This window comes from Condylostylus longicornis, unplaced genomic scaffold, assembly GCF_029603195.1.
Source record: "Condylostylus longicornis isolate FDR11 unplaced genomic scaffold, ASM2960319v2 ptg000027l, whole genome shotgun sequence".
Classification (NCBI taxonomy): domain Eukaryota; kingdom Metazoa; phylum Arthropoda; class Insecta; order Diptera; family Dolichopodidae; genus Condylostylus; species Condylostylus longicornis.
Genome location: NW_026577996.1, coordinates 1,286,664 through 1,306,357, shown reverse-complemented (window position 1 = coordinate 1,306,357; position 19,694 = coordinate 1,286,664). Strand labels below are relative to the sequence as shown.

Genomic DNA, 19,694 nt, shown 5'->3' with positions numbered 1-19,694 from the left:
CACATAAAGTAATCTCTAAAATGAGTTTATGAGTTTTGTGTTTGTTATTTTATTTATGTACTATAGTCCATATGACTTTCTTACTTGTTCATAATGATACTAAATGCGAATTAATTAAAATTTTTAAATCGAAAACAAAATGAAATCGAGTGTGAGTCATTACAACTACTGTAATGAAAAGTCAAATTTGATAGTGAACTCGAACTCGTATAGAAAATAATAATTCGATACTTGTGAAAATTAAATTTTGGAGACAAATTGTAAATCGTTCGGCAAATTGTAAAAGGATTTTTCTTAAAAGAATAAAAGTAGAAAGCCTTTCATATTTTTTTATCTCTACAGATGCCCAATAGGACCCGAAAACTTGCTTTTGAATGTTGTCAATTTTAAAATCAGGATCGTAAATACAGTCACCACGACCAAAGTCAATTGCGGTTTTCAAAACTGTATTAACTTCGGTTTTCAAAGTAAGATCTGTTGTGTAAATACCTGTGTATTTACTATAGGACCAGTTTCGCTAATTTCTATGCTTTAAAACACTTTGAATCCGTTATGTTAGTTTCAAATATATTGCAATACCTATAACATCCGCCACAATCATCTCAGCTCTCCTAGCAAGTTCCAAATTTTTTAACGTTCATTTATTAAGCGTGAATAAAGTTTATATTGGATAATTTTTGCATTATTTAACAATTTCCAACATCAGCACATTTAAAAACAATAATAAATAACTGTCTTTGTAAAAAATACTTCCTTCGAAATAACAAAAATATCATAAATATTTGAAAATCGAAGAAATTTTATCTCACGGAAATGAGTAATAAAAAGTATAACAAAATATTGTTATTCCCAGATGTACCAATTTTATTTATTGAAAACCCTTGCATATTATAATAATTTGAATTTCCTAACAAAATGTGTTTTACTAGTGTATAATAAAAATATTGCTTTGTAATACAATAATTAAAATAAAAACTCTTGTTAAACACAAAAATTTTATCTTCCTAATAACATGTGTTTTACAAGGGCGTAATAAAACAACACTTTGTTTAATAATACAATTAGACCACAAAGGCAAAACAATCTACCATCAGGTAGCTAGCCACGTGTCATTTTAACATGGGAACTCCGTCAATTGAAAAAAACATTTGTCGCAGGTAAATCACGAAATGACCTACAAGATTATTTGTTAAATAAAAACATTCTAATCTTAAACATGGGATATTTGGGTAACTAGAGCATTAATAATGCAGGTACTTCTGCAGATGTTTTATATTTTGTGTTAAAAAATACAACAATTTTACTTGTCGCTGAATGTAAATCATGAATATAAAGTACCTACACTATATATCACATAAAATAATATGTTAAGCGTTATAAAATATTTTTTATTATAAAAAACTAAAAAATATTCTATACTGATCATGTATTATTTCGAACACTAAACGCTTAACTTTGATTTTTGGTTCTTATTTGCACGCGTTATAAAAACCTAACTCAACATAAGAAGCCTTTTGGAATATAATTGTATTTGCAATAATCGCCTAACTCGAGATGAGTTTAAAAAACCACCAATTATTATTTTACACATATCGCTTATGTCGAGTTAGTATTTAAAAAAACTCAAAATTAATTTTGCAACAAAAGCTTAACTCGAGATAAGCGGTTATAAAAATTCATATATGAAAAAAAAAATGTCACCAATATTGATTTGCAACAATAGCCTATCTCGAAATAAGTGGTTTGTCAAAAACATAAAAAAGATGTTTTCTGCTCCTAACTCGAAATAGGCGGTTAGTGCAAGTGCACATAGCTACCATTTCGAGTTAGGTCATGTGTGAATTCGACAATAACTCCGGCTACAACAGTCGTAGAACCACCAAATTTTGTGAGCATATGAAACTCAAAGCGGAGAATTCGCTGGTAAACATATCTCATTTTTGTCTTAACTCGAGTTAGGCGGTTTGTGTTTGAGGCCACTGATATAATACATACACATATAAGTGCATATATGAATATACATATATATACATATATGTAGTTTTGTACTCTGACTTTAAAATAATATTAAAAATTACTTTCCCAAATAAAATAATTCTTCAATATCTCTACTTATAAATCAAATCCAAAAAAAGAAATATGTACTTTTAATACATACAATCTAATGTAACGAGAAACATACATACATACAATATTAAATTTTAAATACAGACATATAGGTATGTAATACATATAAATATTAAAAAATTTATAATGTTAATTTTATTTTTTATCAATAAAATAGCAAAAAAAAAAAAAATGAATAAAAATTATAATTTTAATTCTCCGTTTCACTTTGAAAATTTTTTTTTTTTTTTTTTGGGAAAAGAAACACATTAACTAACAACCACGTAATAAATAGTGCTGATAGGTAGACCATTATTTATCAAAAAAAAAACTATAATAAATAATAATAAGATTTTTGGTACACGTTTAATTATTGCTCATATATAATATGTATGTATGTATATTTTTTTCCTTCATCATTGATTTTACCTCATCTTTTTTCCACCTCGCCTAATTTTAAGTACAATTTTTAGATAGAGGTAAATACACCTTTTTCTTCTCCATAGATCTTTGAAAATCTAAAAGCAAAAAAACAAAAAGAAGAAATTATTATTACTTATACAATTGTTTTGTTGCCCATATTAAGTTTATATATAAAAACATACACACATAAAAACATACATATGTAAAATACTTAACGCATAGTGCTTAAACAAAATCACCCACACTAAATATTCGAACAGAGAAGAACAAAAATTTAACAAGTATCTAATAATTTTGCTTAAGATTCTTTCAAAAATTAAAATCTTAATAATGATGATTATAATAATAATACATGATGATGATGATGTTGGTATTCAGGATCATAATTATAATTTAGAAATTATGATAATGAATTAATTAGATTAACTATTAAGAATTTCCTATTACAATCAAAATTAAAGTAATAGATAAAATTTTATTAATAGAAGTGGAATGTATACATAAGCAAATATCATGTTCCTTATATGGCACCAATTGAATTGTTATCGCCACCATAGATCACATCTACATTTTTAAAGTATATTTTTTCTTATAATCAAATTGAGATAATAAAGATTAGATGTAACTATTTCTTATTTCATAGTTTACTTCTATTTTATGTGCAATAGTTGTTCATACCTAAAATTAAAGGGATAGTAATTAAAAATTAAAAAATTCGCTGTACGAATATTTAAAAAAATATCTATAAATATATGTACATATATTCAAAAATAATTGTACGCTAATAAATATATACATACATAATGAAATAATATGGCGTAAAATGTTATATTTTTCGGCCTGTATCGAACAAAAGAAATATCAAAATGTGTATGCGAATTTTCAAAAGTTAGTACTTCCAAAAGAGTTAAACGATTTTAAGGCACTGACTAGAAACTTACTAATTATACACAAAAATTTTTATTTCACAAGAGTTTCGCAGCAAAAATGAAGTTTTTAATCTGCTCATAGCCATTTGAATCGTGCTATACCAGTGGTGTAACAATACAAACCTTTAAAAAACCTTAAACATACATATACGAGTAAAAGCATAAAGAAAGCTAATAATCCTGTAAAGTTATTCCCCCCTTGTTTATGACCATATCTGTGAATTTAAATTTAAGTGAATGCTCTATAAAGTACTTTAAAAATTAATTTTTTTTTGTTTTCCAATTGTTATTCTTATATAATTCTAATTTATATTTTTATTTTTTTAGTTCAATTAATTTCAGTTCAGACACCTTTTTTTTTCTTATTTAAATTTTTTTTTTTAATTCTTTTTGGATTTTCTTACCATTTATAAAATGTGATTCTTAATAGATTCTATACTGTATTTATAATAAGTTTTGAATTTATTTTTTTAAGAATATTTTAAATAAATTAATTTTAAAATTTGAATTAAAGAAATATTGCTATGTTGTTAAATTTTCTGAATTAATTCATCATCACCATCAGATTATATTTTATTACCGAACTCAATTCAAAAATCATCAAATATAAAAAATGATATTCTAATTTTTTGGTAAGTAATAAGATTTAGAGCATTCATCTTGAATTATTATTAATATATTTGAGGTATCTTCCTAAAAGTATAAAATAAAAGAAAAAGCAGAAAGTATGTAGGTACCTACTTAAATATGTGAGTTGGATTAAAAGTTCATAATTGAATAATCAAGACAGGAAAACCAATTCTTTTTTTTTGTATTCATTGCAGGATTAAAAGTGTCTTAAAACCTAAAAAAAAATATCAAATAAATAAATGAATAAATGAATTGACATCGTGCGTGCAAAAGATTTTATTACGGTGCTTGTCTGGTGTATCATAGATTATTTACACATTGTTTGGCTGGTAATATAAATGAACAATTGTTGGAATTTAACTAATAACACTTACTCAAATAAAACTATGGACTAAAATAGGTTATATTAATCTTGAAATCCGTAATATTAATTAGAATAGTTTTTCCGAAAACCAAATTGAAGAACCAAGAATCCAATTTTATGGAGAGTATACACAATATGAGAGGGAATTGAAAATGTTATTCAAATCTTTGCCGGATGTTTATTATTTTCTCTATTGCCATTTCTGATTAAGATAAAAGAAATTATTTTCTTAGAATTATTTCGAAGCCTTTTTTAATATTTTATAAGACAAATGAACATTTATAAGACAAAATCATTTGAAAATTTGTATTGGCCCCCTTGTTTGGAAATGCAAATATGTACATACACACATATGTAAGTACATACATACATATATATAATCGAATACAAAATATTTGTAAATTATGAAGTACAAAATGATAATTGAATTGATTTGAGTGATTTGAAATAAAAAAGCGTATTAGAATAAAAATTTTGCTTACCTTGATTTTATATGCACATGCATTCAGATGTACAAACTTATGTGCATATCTAAGTACTAAGTGTTGTATTATCTTCATTAATTGTATATTTCGACTCGAATTTGTAAAATTTTAAATATGTAACTTGAAAATTTATCAATTTAATACGTGCGAAATAGTTTTAATCTTTAAAAACTTCCAATATAAATAATTGTAGCAAAAATTCTACAACAAATTTTTCGGGTAAATTCACTTTTAAAATTTATTTGAATTTGTTGCTTGACAGTTTGACACAAATCAACCATATAGGCGCCAGATTAAATGACATAATATGCAGGGATAGGTTGATACCTGTAGATTATTTTATTGCTACTATGGTAATATAAAAAAGGGTTGCTTTTGTACAAGAAAAAGAAAAAATTATTAATTACGTTTCCTTTCGAGAAACAAACACAAAATTATCTTGTCTTAACCGTTAATGTTAGAATTGTTGTGTACTATTTTCGCAGTTATTACCATCATCACACATAAATAGGCAGTCACTAGACACTATTCATTAGATTCTATAAGAAGAAAACACAAAAAAGTTATTAATTTTATGAATCGGAGAGAATATGAAGTTATCCTTGGAAGAATGTCATATACGAAGTTTTTGTGAAGTAATGGCTTATATTTTATATTTTTCACGATATAAGTCAGAAATTGTAAGACTTTTGAAATGTCAAAAATTGTTGCCGAAAGAGTTATTACATCGATTATGCAAAACAAATTGATATACATTAGACATATGGCAATTGACAATATAAAAAATATTTTCCATCCAAAATTGAAAAAAAGCTAAGTACACATTCTTAGAATCTCCAATTTTATTTTAAATTTTCGCAGTTATATTCATTTACTTATTTCATTTTGTACTATGAGAGCTATTTTTTTTTAAAGTAAAAAATATGTATAAGCAGAAAAAAACAAAATTTATCATAATTTGTTTTAATTGAATAAACGCAATCATATTTGGTACTTACCAAAGTGCCTAATATTTTGAAAGAACATTGTTTCACAGGTCTACGGTAAACAATAACTGGGAAAATGGGAATTCGTTGCAGAGTTACAAAAAGAACCCTTCTGAGAACTTTCCGTGAAGTTTTAAAAAAAATAGTTTAACAATTAATTACTAGTTTCAAAGTTTTGGTCCAAAACAGTAGTTTTTAAGCGATATTAAATAATTTGCATTATTTGTTGTCTTTTTCATTTCATTTCAATGAAAAGTATTCTAAAAAATTTTGTGGTAAACATTATATTTAATCCTTGATAAATAATTTATTCTACTTTCATATTTATATTTTAACTATTTCTAACTTAGTCAATTTATATTAATTTTGGTTACAGGTAAACAAAACATATAATGCTGCCGATCTGGACGCATTTATGAAAATTGCAGCAAGCTGGCAGAACAATACGCTAGCTGAGGATTTTGGTTCAAGTGGAGGAGGAGGTGGAGGGGGTGGGGGAGGCGGTAAGTTAACATCATTAGTTAAGAAATATCTAATTGTCTTAAAAACATAGCTAAATAAACTCAACATGCTTTGACAATAAAAATATTTTAAACTGTATTTACATATACATATAGATAGATATACTTATGTAGATTGAAAGTATTTACATGTGTATACGTTACACGTATACATATACGTTAATTGAAAATTCCAAAAAATTCAGAAGTTTTAAATAAAAAATTATAGCAAATAACACTATTTTAATCTAAGTAACTCCCTCTACAACTGCATTTTGAAACAACTAACTATTTTTATTAAAAAATTACATCAAAAAGAAAAAACATTAAAGAGCTACAAATTTTAACAGATATGCAGAATTATTTGAACCCTGCCATGAACATGTACAAAAAACGTGAACGGACACAGAATTGGAACCACCAAGAAAAGAAATTTCTTTTGGAACTGTGCAAAAAAGATATGAGAATAATTGAAAATAAGAGACTGGATGCTGGTTTAACAGCAGTTAAAAATAAAGCTTGGAAAATAATACACCAAAAATTTTCAGCTGAATTCGGTACAGATCGTACATGTAACCGTTTAAAGGAGCAGTGGCGACGGATGAAAGGTATTCAATTTAATCTCGTCCATTTACATTACATTTTATTAACATATCAGTCATTTTACATAAAATTCTATTGAAAATCTGTCATTTTATTAAAATTCTTTCAGCATGTACAAGGAATGAAATATTGGACTATAACAATCGCGTTCAAAGATATGGCCAAGAAGCTGCTGATCGTAAAAAACCATCTCCATTTACTTTTGAAATATGGGAATTTATGCAAGAGGCTAAAAGGCAATGTAAAAGTGAAGCATTAGATGGAGTTGATTATTCAAAGATGCCATTGAAATTAGAAGAAGATTTCGAATTTAATGAGGCTTTAGCAGACAAAGATGACAATGATAGTGAAGAGTAAGATTAATTTTTAATTTTTAATACATGTTCGAAAATAGCTCTTTTTGTGTTTCAACAATTTTAGCAATTAATTTTTCAATTAATTAATAACTTAAAATACGTTATAAAAATATACGTTGTTTAGTATACCTAAATCATTTATATACGTACATTTGCAGGCAAAAAATTAACGAAATACATATTAAAGAGGAAAATGGTGATGCTGAAGATAGTGATTGTGAAAATGATGGTAGCGGAGGTAGCCGACATAGCATCGGTCGTCCTGGTTCTGTTGACAGAATGTCTTCCACCCCACCAAATAATTTAGATGAATCGACAAACGGTATTAATAGCGGTGATTTAACGAATAATCAAGCAATGAATAGTTTTCAACAAGAAAATAGTTTATCAAATTCATTTAATATAAGCAATATTGCATCAACGTTAGAGGCATTAAATGCATTACGAAATAATTTATCAATTAATCCATTAAATAATGGTAATGTAAATCATTCGAATGGCAGTGGTGGTGGTAGTATCAGTGGTGGTAATGGCGGTAACAATAGTGGTAACAGTATTTTAAATGGTTCAATTTCACATGATGGTCAACCACAATCTAAAAGACAACGTCGGCAATCTAATTTTATTGATGAATCACCACAAAATGGGACATTAATAACAAATGGAAATATTAATAATAGTATTGGTACACAATCAACTGAAATGAAAATATTTATGGAAATGCAAGCGAAAGAGCATTTATTACGTATGCAAATATTAGAAACTCAATTACAAGCGGCCAAATACAGTCGTGATATAGTAGAAATTAATAAAAGTATAGCATTACAAAAATTACATGATATTGCAAATAGGCGCATGAGTTAAATTTATAATAAGAGTTAAAATAATTAATAATGCAAAAGTTAAAAGTAAAAACAAAAAAAAATATATAAATAATGAACAAATTATTCAAATAAAATAAAAAATTAAAATTAATGAAAATAAGAATTTCTTACTATATTATTAATTACATGTATAATTTATATAAAACAAAAATACTACTTATATCCATACTTAAATATAATTTTTTTTTACTTTTTAATTTATAATTCAACCAAGAGTAATTTAAATGAATTTTACTTAAGAGTTTTTTCAAATTAATTTTATATCCATATATAGAATTGTTAGTTATTACACACCTACCGATTTTGAGTGCTAGTATTTAAAATAGGTAGCCCAGTAATTTTTAAATTTAAGTATAGTTTACCATAATATTAAAAATATATTTTTAATTACTTAACAATAGATTAAGTTAATCTTAAACACTTTTTATAATACAGATTAATAGAAATTTCTTTCTCAAGATACAATTATAATATAAAAAATTCAAAAATATTAAAATTGGAATTTTTGATAGTTTAGTTTTTTTGAAAATGAGTTGTTTTTTTCTCAATACAAAGAAGTTACGTTTTTTTTGTAATAAGACCCAATCTTTTAATTTGTTTAAATAAAACAAAAATTTAAAGAAAATGTATTGCTAATTTTATAGTCGGTCTGTTATACATATATTCATTATAATTTAAAAAAAATATAATTTTCTCAAATAAGAAAATGTTGATTTCATAAAAAATTTCCTTTCACAATAATTCAGTAGTTTCTTGATTGTTCTATATAATTTTGAATACTTCAATTTTAATATTTAAATTGATTTTCATAAGTATAACAACCTAAAATAGTTTTGTGTTTGAGAAAAAATATGCTGCCGCCACAAATTAAAATCTAACCCAGCTTTTTTCAGTATTCATTGATATTTTTGGCTATGTTTTTTTTTTGTTATTACTTTGAAAGTTATGATTTAAAATTCATAAAAGCAATTAACTATTAGGATTTTATATTTAAATATTATATTTTTAAAAAGAGAGAATTAAAAATAATATATGAAACGCATTCCTATAATAGACAGTATTCATATTATAATGAAAATTCTTTTAATTTTCCAATTAAGATTTTTAAATAAAATTGTCTTTTTTTTGCTTAGCTTTTATTTTTACATACGTATTAAAGAAAAAATTCTAAAATGAATGAAATAATAAAAATGTACATATTATTATAGTGAAAGTAACTCAAATATAAAATAATCCAAACTATATTATATTAATAATAAAAAAACGAAAATTGAAAAGGCAAAATAGGAACTATAACCTTAAAAATGAAAACCAGAATAATCTCAATTGATATACTTAAATAATGTTATTATATAATTTTAATTAATTAATTAAAAATTTTAATTTTTAAATTGTTAAGTTAAAAATTTATTTTATTTTTTTTTTTAAATTTTCGTTAAATAAATTTGATTAAAAATTTATTGCTCATTGATTGTTATAAGAGAACTAAGTATTTAAAATAAATGAAAGAAAATAATCAAATACATAGGAAGTTTTATTAATTAAAAAATAAACAATTTAGAAAATAATTTCCAATTAATGTGTTTTTTTTTTCTTTAGTTCTTTTATTAAATTAATTACGCTATGATTTCATGAAATTCTTTTTAGTATATCTTCATGAAATGTAAAATAAATATCGTAGCAAAAAATAAATAGTTCTCTTTAAAACACCAAAAAAACACCAAAAACAGATACCCATAAATTAATTGTTTTTGCTTTCAGTTTTTTATAGAACCATAATATGCCTATTAACGTGCCAAATTATTAAATTAAGTAGCATATTTTATTTAAGTTTGTGAAGTTTTTAAAAGTTTTGGTAATTGTATTAAACAATCAATTCATAAAAAGTATTAAACATTCAATGAGTTAACAGAGAAGAAGAAATTAACATTTTTTTTTATGAATTCGTTTACAAGTATTTTTTTTATTTGATTTTATGTGCCTATATTTATAATTAATAAAAAGAACAAAATTTTATTATTTTTGTTTATTTATTTTTTATTTGTACTTAATAATATTCTATTTTTTAAACGAAAAATAAATATGGTATATTTTATTTGTAAATTTTAAAATTTTTAAAATCCTCAGTGGGTGGTACTTTTTATTAATAATATTTTGAGTTAGAAGAAGACTGTTCCAAAAATTTATACATAAATTGATTTATTAGAACAAAAATTTGGAAAATTTTTTATAATAGACGCTAGCGTTAAAATAAGTTAGGAAATTTTATATTCTGTTTTATATTCTTTTAGTCAATTAGGTATATTAAATTTAAAATTAAATACATTACATGTATGTATATGTATGTAAAATAAAAGGCGAAATAAAAAAATACAGAATTAGTTTAAAATTATTTGTTATTTCGAAAAGCAAATCTTAATTACTATTTCATTATTATTTTAATCAAATATTAAAGTTTTTTGTTAGTATTTTGCGAAATTTTTACTTTGAATTTGAAATTTGAAGTCAAAATTCATATATATACATATGCATTCAAAAATATCGGCAAAAATATTTAATATTTAAGTTTTTAAAATAAACTTATTTTGGTGAAGAGTTTCAAAACTCTAAAGTATTTAATTTTAAATAAATTAAAGATATAAGTTAAAAGTTAAAGATTTAAGTTTTTAAAATAAACTTATTTTGGTGAAGAGTTTCAAAACTCTAAAGTATTTAATTTTAAATAAATTAAAGATATAAATGAACTAAACTTCCACAATAATAGACAATATTTTTGAACGCATGTATCACCCGACTGTGAGGCTGCACATACAAAAAAAAGAAAACAAAAATTAAAAGATATTATAGTTAATTTTGTAGGACAGTATTTTAAATATTAAAGAAAAACAAAATTAAATAAAACATATACAATTTAATACTATTAACTATTACGTATATAATTATTTACTAACATACGAATATAAATGTATAAAATAAATTATAAAATATATAGAAGTTTAGATAAAAAAGTAGTTTTTCCTTTTAATATTATCAAGCCAAAGTAAGGTTAAACAGGAAAATATTTTTGAAAATTGAATTTTCAACATAAATACCCGCTCAGTATTTATTTCGTCTGTATATTTGACTAATTATTTTTATTATTGCATAAATTATATTACACATTATACAACCTACATAAATTTCCTTATTGTTCTCTATTTCAAATTGTAAAATTTAAAAAAAAATTCTTTAAATCTCATATTCGAAGTTTATTAATTTGGACTTTCATAACAAAACAGAAGAAAATTTCATTCCAGGGTGCATGTCAGTTTTTTTTTTTCATTGAATTTTTCATTTTATTTACCATCTGAACTTATTAAAACAGGTAAAATCCAAATTTATCAGTTTTTCCATTATTTAAATTCCCATAATTTTTGAGAAATTATTTTAAATAGCAAATTCATTTTTAATTTTTCTCTGTTCTTTAAAAATTTTAAACAATGAAAACTGTTTGGAATATAAAAATTTCGCTCTATTATCGAGATTATCATAATTGATAAACATTAAAAAACGTATTTGTTTTTCAAAGATTTTTATACAAAAAATTAACAATAATAATTGATCTATAATTTATAAAACATGCCTAAATAGAAAAATTCATCACATTTTACTTTTAGCGTATTTACTAGCTTTATCTATTGCAATTTCTAATTGATCTTCGAACATCGGTGATATAACACGTTTAGCTTTCATATTGCAAACTTCACTAGAATTTCGTCCTTTAGGTGGACCAATTTGAGCATTAAAAATGCAAGCGAATTCATTCAACCACAATTTAGCATTAAATTCAGAGTTTATTAAATTCTGAAATAAAAAAAATTAATGTTTTTTTTTTATCATAATAAATATTTAAATTGATACCCTAGGTACACAACATCTAGCTCGAACCATACTATTGTTTAATGATATTACCATAATTGGCCGATCTGTACATAATTTTGTTGCTTTTTGCAAAGGAACTGATTCTAACAATGTTGAACTATCTAAAAAATGTATAACGAATGGTTCATTCCTTTGTTGCTTTAATACGGTCTGCATTTCAATATCAACAAATTCTCTGCAGGAACAAAAGCACTTAATTTTTTTAAAATATTTTTTAAAAAAATAGTTTTACTTTACTTACTTTAATGTTATTCTAGCTGAGTCTTTTATTTTCTTTAATATATTATTTATTTTTTCAGACAAATCTATTTTAAATAAGTATGGAAGTGTTGTATTTGAATGGAGTAACTGATTTTTAAGTCTCTGTAATTCTAATTCTACCAAAATATGTTTGTCTTGTTCGGCTTCCAATTCTGTTTGAAGCTTATTTACCCTTTTTTCATATATCTTGGACAAATTTATTATCTAAAATCAAAAAAGGATCATGTTAAAGTATAAATTTTACTAATATAAACAAAATCATCTATTTATACTTCATCAGCTAAATTTCCAGCAACAGCTGCAAAGGCATATCTAGCACGATTTGTTTGCTTAAAATTTGTGATACAAAAATTTTTCAAGTCCTTCGTATTGTGTATATGAGTACCACAACAAAGCTCTTTTGAAGAAAATCCAAAATTATTATCTATAATTTCTAATAAGCGTAAACCATCTTCAGGATATATTTCCCCAGGTACTAAAGTAATATCAGAGTGATATATAACATCTTCTGCTTTTGTTTTTATTGTGGTAACAGCCACGCCATGTGATATTACATTTCTGTTCAAAAGTTTTTCAAGGTGTTCATAAATAAGATTTTTAAAAACTGAATAAAATTAGAACTAGAATTTTAAAGTTATTATTAGCTTATTTGCAGAGTTTCGTAAAAAGAAATTTGAAGCGCCAAAAATTAAAATAATTAATTTTGAAAACAATTTTAAAAATATTAGAACCTTATCAATTCTTCTATGCGTGGTAAGTCATCTCTGTCAATTTTTCTACCAATTACGCCCAGCTCTAATTTTAAATTTTGATTATTAACTGTACTGGAGACTTGATATGTCACTTTCTTAAATAAGTGTCGCACAGCTGCATTCAACAAATGAGTTGCTAAAATAATTTAAATTGTTTTTTTTTACTGAACAAATTAATAAACGTAGTAATATAGTTACATGTGTGATGCATTATATTTCGTGTTCTATGAGTTCTATCAACCAAATGTTCAACATCATCCCCCACACTAACAATTACGTTAGGGCTTTGAAATTTTCCAATATGAATGGTGTTGTTATTCATGAACTTCACGTCATCAACCAAAAATTCTACACGAGTATTATTCATACATGACCCGTTCATCGTTATTTTGAGAACTCCTTTATCCCCTTCTTGTCCACCAGATTCATAATAAAAATTACTTTTATCCGTAATTATACATATTACGTCTTCATCATGTGCAGCACACTTTGATTTAATTATTTCTCCATTTTTAATTATGCCCAAAATTTGACTTTTTATAGGTTCAGTTTCATATTCTTCAATAACACTATTAAATTTATAATTATACTTAAAACTATCATCAGTATTTGAACACGTTTGGCTTAGTTTGGACATTGATTCTTCGAATTTTTTATGCATTTCGTCTCCTTGTGAATATAACAAAGATTTAGTTTTTTGTTTAACTTTTTGTAGTTCATTCTTGAAATCAGTCATATCAGTGTTTAACTGTTCTAACAAAGCTAGTTTTTGCATTGATTCTTCATTCAAACCATATGTATCATGCAGTTTGTATAAAAATGAACCAGGAATAGTGTTATCCGAAAATGAAGATTTCAAACTTTTTAATTCCTTATAAGCTTGGAAAAACCCGGGATTATCAATTAAATCAAAATCCCTTAAATCTTGTTCTTTTAAAATTCCTTGCAGTTCTCTTATAGAATTCAAACGTAACGCTTTGAATACTTCCTGTTCATGGTAAATTATTTCCAAAGTGTCATTTAGTTTAATATGCATTTCGGGGTAACTTGTGCCCAATATGTCGACTACAGTTGGCACAATTTTGTTTAATAAATCTTCATTTTTAAAAACCTGTTCTGAAATTTGAAAGCATGTTCGCATTATGCGTCGAAGTTTTTGGCTACAAATAACATATTTAGTATGTAAATAAATTATAAAAAAAAATAGCTTTACTTTTGATCGGGTAACATTCCATCAGATAAGCAAGCTGTTATCATTCTAGAATGATCTGCTAGTATTCTATAAGCTGTATCATAATTAGCTTCCTGAGTATTAAGTTGAAAAGAACCAGTATAAGCAGGAGCTTCCGTTTCCTCAAACGAAAAAAATATTAATTGTAAAATTTGTTTGTGATTGTAAAATCTATTAAATTACCTTGTTTATGGTATTGAAAATAGGATTAAATAAGTCAGTATCATAATTAGAAGATTTATTTTGCAAAATCGCACATAATCTTTCAAGTCCCATTCCAGTATCAATATGTTTTTTTGGTAGGTTAGTTACTGTGCCATCTTCTTCTCTATTGTATTGTATAAAAACAATGTTCCATAATTCAGTCAAATCGGACTGTCCAGCATTTACCAAATTTGACCGATTTCCTACGTTTAATAAATGATCAATATGAATTTCAGTGCAAGGGCCACAGGGCCCGGTTGCCCCCATTTCCCAAAAATTTTCGGACATTCCGAATGGTATTACTCGATTTTTCGGTACTCTGAAATAATTTTTGTTAGCTTTTCATAAAAATATTGATTTTCTTAGTATTTGTACCCCAAATCCCTCCATATTTCATAGCATTCCATATCAGCTGGAATGTTAAGTTTATCATTTCCAGCAAAATATGTAAAATATAAACGAGACATTTCTATACCGTATACGTTACGTAACAGATCTAAAGCCATTGTTTGTGCTTCTCTCTGAAATTAATTTTTTTAGTTTTGGAATACAATATTTGAAAAAAAATATATCCACTTACCTTAAAATAATCCCCAAATGACCAATTTCCAAGCATTTCGAAAAATGTATGATGATATCCATCAGTTCCAACTATCTGCAAGTCATTATGTTTACCACCAACACGAATACATTTTTGAGAGTTTACCACTTTGTCGTGTCTTGGAGTACTTTTCCCCAAAAAAATTGACTTAAACTAATAAAAATTTTAATGAGAAACAGAGCAAATTAAATTTTAGTGCTTTGGTAGTGAAATAGTATGTAGGCAAGACATTCTTTGAAAACAATTTCATACTAGTACCAAGTAAATCTATTGAACTACAAGTTTATGTAATTATAATCACAAATTTTAATGAAAAATTTTAACACCTAATTTATTTATAAATTACTTACTTGATTCATTCCGGCATTTACAAAAGCTACCGTGGGATCACAAAATGGTACCACAGGACTTGATCTTACAATTTTATGTTCCTGTTGAACAAAATATTCCAAAAAATTTTGACGAATTTCGCATGATTTTGTGTGCAAATATACTGAATTTTGAAAACAATGGCGATTAAAATGGCATATTTTGTAAAATCTCATCATTTTAGAATATTTTTAACTAATAAAATCTTATCTAAAAATTGCTGAAAATAGCAACCGGTTTTAACATTTGTCAAAATCACATGTTACTGCATCTTAGGAGCAAAATATTTTTTAATGCATATGTAAAAACATGTGCATAATTATTGAATTGTTTATAAATTTCTTTTACAGGTTTCTGCAAAGTCGAAACCAAATTTGATTACAAAGTCAAATTTACATTTTGACATTGTCAAAAGTGTAGGTAATTCGTTAGGTTTGCTGGGTTTTTAAATTAATTTTTTTTAACGAAATTTGATAAAATGGATCATTACCATTTTGACCGAATATTAAAAACTTCAATTAAATTGTCATATAACACCAGAAAGCAGAAAAAAAATTGCTTTTAAATTTAATTTACATCTCCTAATCAAAAAATTTTAGATTTCGAAAATAAGTTCAAGTGTTACTTATCAATTTTCTGTCATTCTATTACAAAATTGAATAATTTTGTCATTTTTTTTTTAAAATGAGCTTTAATAAAATATGTCATCATGCATCGAGAATATAACTGCTGTTGTTAAATTTGATTATTTTATTTTCTATAGTTGTTATAAGTTATTGAATTTGCTTTTTATTTTATTCATTTGTTGTTGAAAATGCATTGAATGAGAAGTAAAGGAAAATGCAAACGCCCCCATAAACACAGCTAATATACAAAAATAAACGTCAAAAAATTATGTTCGCAGTTACTAGCCCATTTGTTAACTGGTTAAATTCGAGAAACCTTTCATAATTCTTCTACTAAAGTTACTTAAAATTTTTTTAAATCAATAGATATTTTTCATTGTTTTATAAGATAAAATTTAATAAATAACATAAGTCGAAAAAATCATGTTTGTTGTTCAAAGATCTAACCGTTTATGTTCAACTGTAATTAGGTAAAAAATTTTTCTATGTACTTGGTACCGGTTCACTTGACAAGATTGCGTTTACGTAATAAGACGAAGAAAAAGTGATAGACGAAAATAATTTAATTTCATTCTAGAACTTCTCAAGTTCATGATCGATCATCAAAAATTAATCTATTAAAATATTTATTTGATTTTAGATTTGCAAGAATGAGCTCTGGAAATTTGGGAGATGGTGCTGGTAAAGGTGGTGGTGGTGGCGGAAGCATTCGCGAAGCTGGTGGTTCTTTCGGGAGAATGGAAGCTGCCAGAGAAGAAGAGTACTTTTATAAAAAAGTAATTTTTGATTAATCTTAAAATAAATTGTACCTAAAATATATCTATTATCTATTCCAGCAAAAAGAACAATTAAATAAACTTAAAAGCGAACAAATTCACCAAAAAGACTTCCATGAGCAACAAATCAGAGAACATGAGGAAGCTATTCGCCGTCATAAGGAGTATTTGAAGAATATTAAATAAACGTCGGAATTTATTGCTTTTAATTTTTCAGATAACGCGGCATTTAGTTTTCGCTTTTAACAGAATTATCAAATCTGCATCTTTAGAATTATAAATTAGTTTATTTTTTTATTTCACTCAATTAGATTTATCGTAACTCATAAAATATTGTTTGATTTTAACTTTTTCCTTCATTTTGTAAGCTGTGTTTTGTAAATGAAAAGCGATTAAATGTCTTAATAAAAATGAACTACCTATGAAATGATAATACTTGTGCTATAGGTACAAGATAGATAATTAAACTGAAATGAAATATGTCTAATTTGTCTTTTTTTCTGGAAGTTAGGCATCAAACAATAATTATTAATTCGTTTAAAATTTGTATTTTCCAAAATAGCTAATCTCCACATTATCGAATTTTTATTCTTCATATTACAAAACCTGACAGGTATACTTACCTACCAATAACATATTCACGCATCTTTGAATAAAATCAATTCCAAAATTCGAAATTCTAAACTAAAAAACAAAATTTTTTCAATAATATCCCATCAGCTCAAGTGATACGACTAGCAGAATTTGAGTGAACATGTATGTACATATGTATGTATGTACCTAACTAAGTAATTTATAATTTAAAGAAATTCATACTTAGTATTGAATGTGTATAACTTTAGTCAGCGTTTAATTTTATTTTATGAATAATTCTTATTATTTTCCTTTATTTTTAGATCTATTAATATATCAGTACATATAGCCTGTATACATGCATATATATATATGTACGTATATGTTATTCCTTTGTTTGAAGTACAAATTGGTATACCAATGCATTCCGAGGCCCGACTAGCATGTGTGCTCATTTGTAATGTCTATGTACATAGGTACATAATGCAATCTAGCTATTTTTAATGTATTTCTGAATAATGGGTTTGTAAAAACAGTGCACGCGTTATAAAAATAGCGCATATGGTGTATGCAATAAAGTATGTACATACATATTATGAAATTACAATTATGAAGTACAGTACTTATCTACTTGTTGTTTAAATAATATTTTATAGCAGAATTCTTGCTAGAAACTTGAAAATGCACGTTTGTATAAATCAATTCTCTCCAAACCAGGAGAGGTAGTACATTTAGCAAGCACACAAAAAATATGCATACATCCAAGTACATTTTGATAATGCACTACGAAATAACCCAAAAATGGCTTTTGACTATATAGATTAGTACACGGTGTAATTAAATTATGAAAACTCTTGATTTAAATTTTAGCAATTTTTTATTACCCTTTACTTGTCACGGAACTCAATGACCCACCGCAAGGATTAAGAAATTTTTTTATCTATTATTTTTTCAAATGAATGTAAGAAAGGAAAACGTTTTAAGGAATTCTGCGGTGCCTCGGTTGAGTGTTTTTATTGAAATATAACATAGTTAATCGTAAAAACTAAACATGAGTGTTGATTTAAGTTCATGCCAGAACGATTTTTTATATTATAAAATTGTTTTCAACTTAAAGAATCTCCAGGAAAGAAAATTTAACAAAATGTATGTATGCCAATTGCCACGTACTATAATGTAAAAACAAAGTAATTTGTAGAAGTTTTTTGTAAGTATTTTTATTTCAGTTTGAATATTTAGAATTTATTAATTGAATTGTTTAGCTTAACTGAGTAACGAATTCCATTAACAACAACAATCTTTCTTCCAAAAATTCGATTATCAATATTAAATATAGTGAAATGATAAAAGTGAAAAAATACAAAACTCTACTTAATTTATTTAACTACCGTTTCTATTTTAACATATTTGTGTGAATGTTAAAACTACTTCCATCATAAAGTAGCATTTACTATGGTTATGTTCAAATTTTTTACTAAATTTTATTAATGTGGAGGTTGTATGCAGTTTTACAATGCATCAAAAATTAATGTAATTTATCATATTATTGTACCTACATTCCATGTATAACGATATTATGAACTTCCAAATGACCTAAATTATCATACAAATGATGAAACTTGATAAAGTCAAACGAAAAATTGAGAATGTAGGTATAATGACCGAATGAAAAAATGAGCACATATGTACATGTGTATCTGTATGTGCCTAGATCGAAGCTGATTGATAACTTGAATAATGTGAAAATTATAATCCGATTTATTTTTTATTCATAGAAGCTTCATATGGCCTATACTATCTAAATATTAATAAAAGTATATCCGGATAAATGTCATTTTTATTTTATAAATTTGTCAATTGCATTAGGGGTCAATAAATTTTTTAATTTTTAAATTGTTACTTCTCTAAATGTATACATAATACTGTATGTATGTATGTACGTAGGTATGAAATTTGACTTTAAAATTCATTTTACACTTTTTGCCCCAAAATGTCTATGTATAACACTATGTTTCAAGAAATTAAAAAATATTGATAAAAAGATTATAAAAGAACGCTAACTTTTCATTGGATCTAGCTATAAATTTATTTTGTTCTATTTTTTTATTTACTTA

General features: G+C 25.3%; 3 protein-coding genes across 4 annotated transcripts; 2 read left to right on the top strand and 1 right to left on the bottom strand.

The window, feature by feature from the left end:
* Positions 1 to 5,527: 5,527 nt before the first annotated feature.
* On the top strand, positions 5,528 to 8,530 carry LOC129607475 (putative mediator of RNA polymerase II transcription subunit 26). Its single transcript, XM_055518502.1, has 5 exons — positions 5,528 to 5,617; positions 6,300 to 6,370; positions 6,742 to 7,031; positions 7,136 to 7,379; positions 7,541 to 8,530. The coding sequence occupies exons 1-5, from the start codon at positions 5,528 to 5,530 to the stop codon at positions 8,244 to 8,246; spliced, it is 1,401 nt and encodes a 466-aa protein (XP_055374477.1). The 3' UTR covers positions 8,247 to 8,530.
* Positions 8,531 to 11,827: 3,297 nt separating this feature from the next.
* On the bottom strand, positions 11,828 to 15,867 carry LOC129607225 (alanine--tRNA ligase, mitochondrial). The gene is made up of 11 exons (XM_055518048.1): positions 15,587 to 15,867; positions 15,216 to 15,389; positions 15,011 to 15,156; positions 14,615 to 14,954; positions 14,414 to 14,553; positions 13,399 to 14,360; positions 13,180 to 13,336; positions 12,721 to 13,006; positions 12,429 to 12,652; positions 12,167 to 12,362; positions 11,828 to 12,109 (listed from the first exon to the last, which is right to left on the bottom strand). Exons 1-11 carry the CDS (start codon positions 15,782 to 15,784, stop codon positions 11,906 to 11,908), a joined length of 3,027 nt encoding a protein of 1,008 aa, XP_055374023.1. The 5' UTR covers positions 15,785 to 15,867; the 3' UTR covers positions 11,828 to 11,905.
* A 644-nt stretch (positions 15,868 to 16,511) lies between these two features.
* On the top strand, positions 16,512 to 17,494 carry LOC129607226 (ATPase inhibitor mai-2, mitochondrial). Of its 2 annotated transcripts, XM_055518051.1 has the most exons (4): positions 16,512 to 16,701; positions 16,872 to 17,007; positions 17,068 to 17,171; positions 17,225 to 17,494. In XM_055518051.1, exons 1-4 carry the CDS (start codon positions 16,655 to 16,657, stop codon positions 17,226 to 17,228), a joined length of 291 nt encoding a protein of 96 aa, XP_055374026.1. In that variant the 5' UTR covers positions 16,512 to 16,654; the 3' UTR covers positions 17,229 to 17,494. The 2 variants fall into 2 exon arrangements, with proteins under 2 accessions (XP_055374026.1, XP_055374024.1); XM_055518049.1 differs by having other exon boundaries at positions 16,514 to 16,701; positions 17,068 to 17,494.
* The last annotated feature ends 2,200 nt before the right edge of the window (positions 17,495 to 19,694 follow it).